General features: G+C 37.2%; 1 protein-coding gene across 1 annotated transcript; it reads left to right on the forward strand.

Moving 5' to 3' along the window:
- Positions 1-2426: 2426 nt before the first annotated feature.
- LOC112507892 lies at positions 2427-4466 on the forward strand. Its single transcript, XM_025112639.1, has 2 exons — positions 2427-2948; positions 3908-4466. The coding sequence occupies exons 1-2, from the start codon at positions 2478-2480 to the stop codon at positions 4268-4270; spliced, it is 834 nt and encodes a 277-aa protein (XP_024968407.1). The 5' UTR covers positions 2427-2477; the 3' UTR covers positions 4271-4466.
- The last annotated feature ends 505 nt before the right edge of the window (positions 4467-4971 follow it).

Consider the following 4971-nt stretch of genomic DNA (forward strand, 5'->3'; position numbering starts at 1 on the left):
TTCAAGAATCCGGCGAAACCAGGTGTGGCCATGGCGGTTGTGGGAGGAGAAGACAAGTACAAAACCACCTCTTTATTGGCGGCGGATTGCGCAACCTGCATCTTCGATTCGATCAACGATGCAGCAGAAGAGAAGATGAAGACGAGGAAGGAGTACGGAACTTTGGATTGCTCAGCCAAGGGATTGTTCCATGGGAATGGGATTGTATGCAAGAAGTGAAAAGATGGATCTTTAAAGAATATTGAAAATAAAATCATTGTAAATGATTAAAAAACCATGTATAACATACTTATAGAAAAAGAGATTTTTATTAAAAAAAAAACTGGGTTTGACTTGTAACTAGGGGTGAGGATAGATTGGTACCCGCTCTATTTGACAGAAACCGGAACCGGAATCGGAACCGACGGTTCTTGAGATATTGGAACCGGAACCGGAACTGGAACAGGTTAGAGCGGTTCTTGAATTTTTGGAACTGGAATGGGAACCGCCGGGAACCGGTTCCGGTTTCGGATACCCGCTTTCTAAAAATATTAAAATTTTGTTATTTAGAAATAAAAAATAAAACATTGCCAAAACACTAAATAAATAAACAAAAATACAAATTATATGAAATAATGGTTACAAATATTATTTAACGATTACATACTATACTTGTAAATGTTCAAAGTTTAACGATTATATACTACGTATCCAATTAAACACATAATTTGAAAAAAATACGAATCATTTTATCTCGTGACTGTGATGATTTTGAATCTCATTTCAAATTCTCATGGTGAGAGGCCTCAGGCCCGAGAGTATGAGGCGTAGAGGCGGGACCAAAAACCTAATCTAGAATTCTAAGTTTTTAACCTAATTTAAATTTAGTATTAAAAGAAAACTAATTATTTTTTTAAGTGAAAAATACCGGGTACCCGCCGGTTCCGGTTCTGGGTACCCGGTCCCGAAACCGGTTCCGACGGGTAACGGTTCCGAAAAATTGAGAACCGGAACCATTCTCAATCGATTCCGTATTTTAGGAACCGGAACCACTCATATTGGTTCTAGTTCTGGAATCGGTGGTTCCAAAGCAGTTCCGGTTCCGCAAGTGGGTACCCGGTTCCGCTGTTCACCCCTACTTGTAACCAGATATGAGACTAGGCATTGGAATGGGACGGAGAATTTCATCCCCGTCTCCGATCCTAATCAACGTCCCCATCCTTGTCGACATTCTTATTGGGGAATATGATGGCATCCCCATCTCCATCCCCAATAAGGTACAGAGATCCCCATCAGGGAATTGGGTATTTTTTTTGTTCGTTAATATAAGATATTTTAAATCAAATGTGTTAAACTTCACACTTGATCGATAATGGTTGATGTTTAAAACTTACATATTTTCAAATTTTGTTTTTATAGAGTATCAAATATTCATATATGAACAAAATCACATCAAATACGTAATTATTTGATTAAACGCTTTCGACTTTCAACGTTTTTTATCTAAAAATAAGTAAAACAACTCAGAGAATATGTATATAAAATAAATGTCAAAACACCATTATTAAATTTAAAAAATATTAAATCTAATTATTTATAAATAGTATATTATATATAATATTTAATATCCGAGGACAATGCAAGGTGGGGACCACGTAACCCATCCCCGATCCCTGGTTTGTGGGAATCCATGTCCCATCAGTACGGGTACACCGGATTCCTCCAATAAAACGGGTCTCATTCCATGCCTATTTGGGACCATGACCGATAAGATAACCGACCTAGTTGGTCCTATGATTTTTGGTGGGACCGAAACTGGTTGACCCGATTTTGAAGGGTTCAATGCACTGGTACAACCAAATCCATGATCGATTTTTGACTATTTGTAGTTCTCTACGGTGGCCGGTGAGTGAGAAAGAATGGATTAATGCCGCCCAATAGACCCAAATGAATTGAATTGGGCTGGGCTGGGCTTTTTCATTAATCCCAAATCCCAATCAAAACCGAAACTAATTAAATCAGTGTCTGGGCTCTTTGATAAAAGCCCAAATAGTTCTATTTGAAAACCGACCATCCAGCCACTTAATGGAGATCGGAGAATGGCGGTGGGCCCACCGCAACAGATCTCACCGAATTACAGATGGGCATCTCCCACCTACGTGTCACCGACTTCTCCTTTCTATTCTTTCTCCCTTCTTCCAGATCCACAAAACCAAAATCCACACCACCTCTGCACAACTGATTCGTCTACTATGCATTAATATGCGTAAACTACTCTGGATTAAGTAATCTTGATTCTGGCAAAATCCTGCAATTTCTTACGTACAAAATCCCTTCAAATGTGCTCTCTTTCTGGATTGGCTGTCACCATTTTGTTCGCTAACTTTCCCTCTCCACCATCCTTTTCCCATTTTCAAGATTCTTTGAAAATCATCAAAAACTAAAAATCCCGGAAAACTTACCCACCGGCAACAATCCGATCACCGGAGAAGACAACAATGGCGCGTGGTCTCTTCGCTTGCTTTCCGAAACGCTCTTCCTCCACCTCCTCTTTAGATATCAACAAAACAACCACTTCACACGACAACGCCACGGCGGATCTGACGGCGGAGGAGTTACGGCGAGGAGGGCCGGTGATGGTGGAGCTATTCTCGTCGCAAGGATGCGGTACTTCGCCGGCGGCAGAGCTTCTGTTGTCGAGGGTTGGAAGGGGAGATTTCAATCTGGAGGTGCCAGTGATTTTAATGGCGTTTCATGTGGATTATTGGGATTATAATGGGTGGAAAGATCCATTTGGGTCGAGCCAATGGACGGTGAGACAAAAGGAGTATGTGGAATCGTTAAATCTTGACACCATGTTTACACCTCAGGTGGTGATTCAGGGCAAATTCCAGTGTATCGGAAACGATGAAGATGCTTTGATATCTTCAATCATCTCTGCTTCAAGATACCCTTCTCCGGCGTTTCAGGTGATGATTTATATCAACCCTAATTTGGAAGTTGTTATTTCATATGGAATTTGGTTTATAGATTCATATATACGTACAGTATCATATATAATATATAATATATCGATTATGTTAATGTTTTTCCTATGGTAAAGTAGGAATTTTTAAGACAAGGGTTCGAATCTTGTCGATTTTCTTGATTTTCCGGCCAACTTTCTTGCAAACATGTTTTGATTTCTGTAAAATATTTAAAACGGCGAATTTGGTTGATCTCTGATGTATTTTTTTTTAGAGTAAATTATGTTTTTGTCTGGTTTGTAATTTATTGTTATTAGAAAGGTAATCGTATACATTTCGATTTTAATGTTATGGTTTTTTTGTCTTAGACGGTATTATAATACGGTTTTATGTGATTATGTTTTTATTTTTTAATAAAATATAGATACGAAGATATCATAAAATTTTAAAAATATATATATTGATATTTGTATCGAAACTAACAATTTAAATTTTCAAATGAAATGTTTATCCTCTATTTGATTATGTTTATCTATAGTTAGTTACACGAGTTTAAACATGGAGCTTTAATAAATTGTAATTGTTCATAATTTATTTGTAATCTTAAATTTTAAGTAATATGCATCAATAAACAGTACTTGATGCATAAAAAATGGTTTTTAAGAGTTTTTGTCAAATGTTTTATAATATAGTATAGATGTTTGTTCTTATAATTTACAAATTTTTATTCTTTTAGTCCTTGTGGTTACAATTTTGTACCGTTTTACTCCTTTATACTTGAAAGTAGGAATTAGTCAAGAGACGAAAATAGCGATTTCTAAACCGTAGGTAATCTTTCACATTCAAAAAAAGATTCGAGTTGCGAAAATCGTCGAACCAGCGCATGGAACCCGCTGAGGCCTTCAAGGTCCGCCCATGCTCGAACCTATAAATAATTGGATTGAATTGTTTGATGGTTGTAGGCGACATTCGAGAGGCCAACGCCGGAGTCTTTGCAGATCTCCCTAAAAGGATCGTTGAGGACCAAGGTAGAAGGGCCGGGAGCAGACATCATGGTGGCAATCTGCGAGAGCGGGCTCGTGACCGACTGCCGGAACGGAGAGAACAAAGGGCGAATGCTAGCTAATGATTTCGTGGTCAGAAAGCTTGCGAAGCTCTGCTCGGTCAATGCCGTCCCTCCCAAGAAGACACTTACCGGAACCCTCGATTTTAGCCTTTGGCAAGGTTTCAACAGCGCCAAATGCGGTTTGGTCCTGTTTGTGCAGCAACATGGATCTCGTCGTATATTTGGCTCCCAACGCATTCCCCTACCTGCAAATATCTGAGTTGGTGTTTTCGTAACGGATTAATTTGTTTGACCATCGGGTTACGATTTTTGCGTGTTTGAATGATTGAAGTAGCTCGATCGATCTCCCAGCTTTCGTTGTACAGTTTGCTGTGGGGGAAATTGACCTGTTTGATAGTTTGATCATAAGTTTGTGGAATTTGGTTACTTTAAATCTAATAGATTACATCATGAATTTAAGGGTGCGTTTGGTACAATAGATAGGACAAATAGGGACCATTGTTTCACGTTTGGCAAGGCTTTTATGTACTTATTCCACCCCACGACCCCACCTTACGGAACAAGGTGAAATAGACTTATGTTTTACTGATATAATGTCAAATTTAAACCTAATTCACTTCTAAAATATCAGATGTCTTCCTCTTTATATTTTATTTATTTTTTAAAATATAAGTTGGAAACTACATGAACTTTTAATTTTGGTGTCATTTTTCTAATGATATATTTTGTTATAAAAATATTTATTTTATTATAATTTAATAAATTATATGATTAATAAAATATATAAACAACTCATTAGGGGTAAATTTCATCATTTTATCTATTATGTCTTATTTAATTTTTTTTCTTACCAAACACTGAACAATTGTCCTGTTCTATCCCATATGGATACCAAACGTATCCTAACAAACTTATATATATATATATATATATATATATATATATATATATATATATATA

Source organism: Cynara cardunculus (assembly GCF_001531365.2).
Source record: "Cynara cardunculus var. scolymus isolate 2C chromosome LG 2, CcrdV1, whole genome shotgun sequence".
NCBI classification, from domain to species: Eukaryota; Viridiplantae; Streptophyta; class Magnoliopsida; order Asterales; family Asteraceae; genus Cynara; species Cynara cardunculus.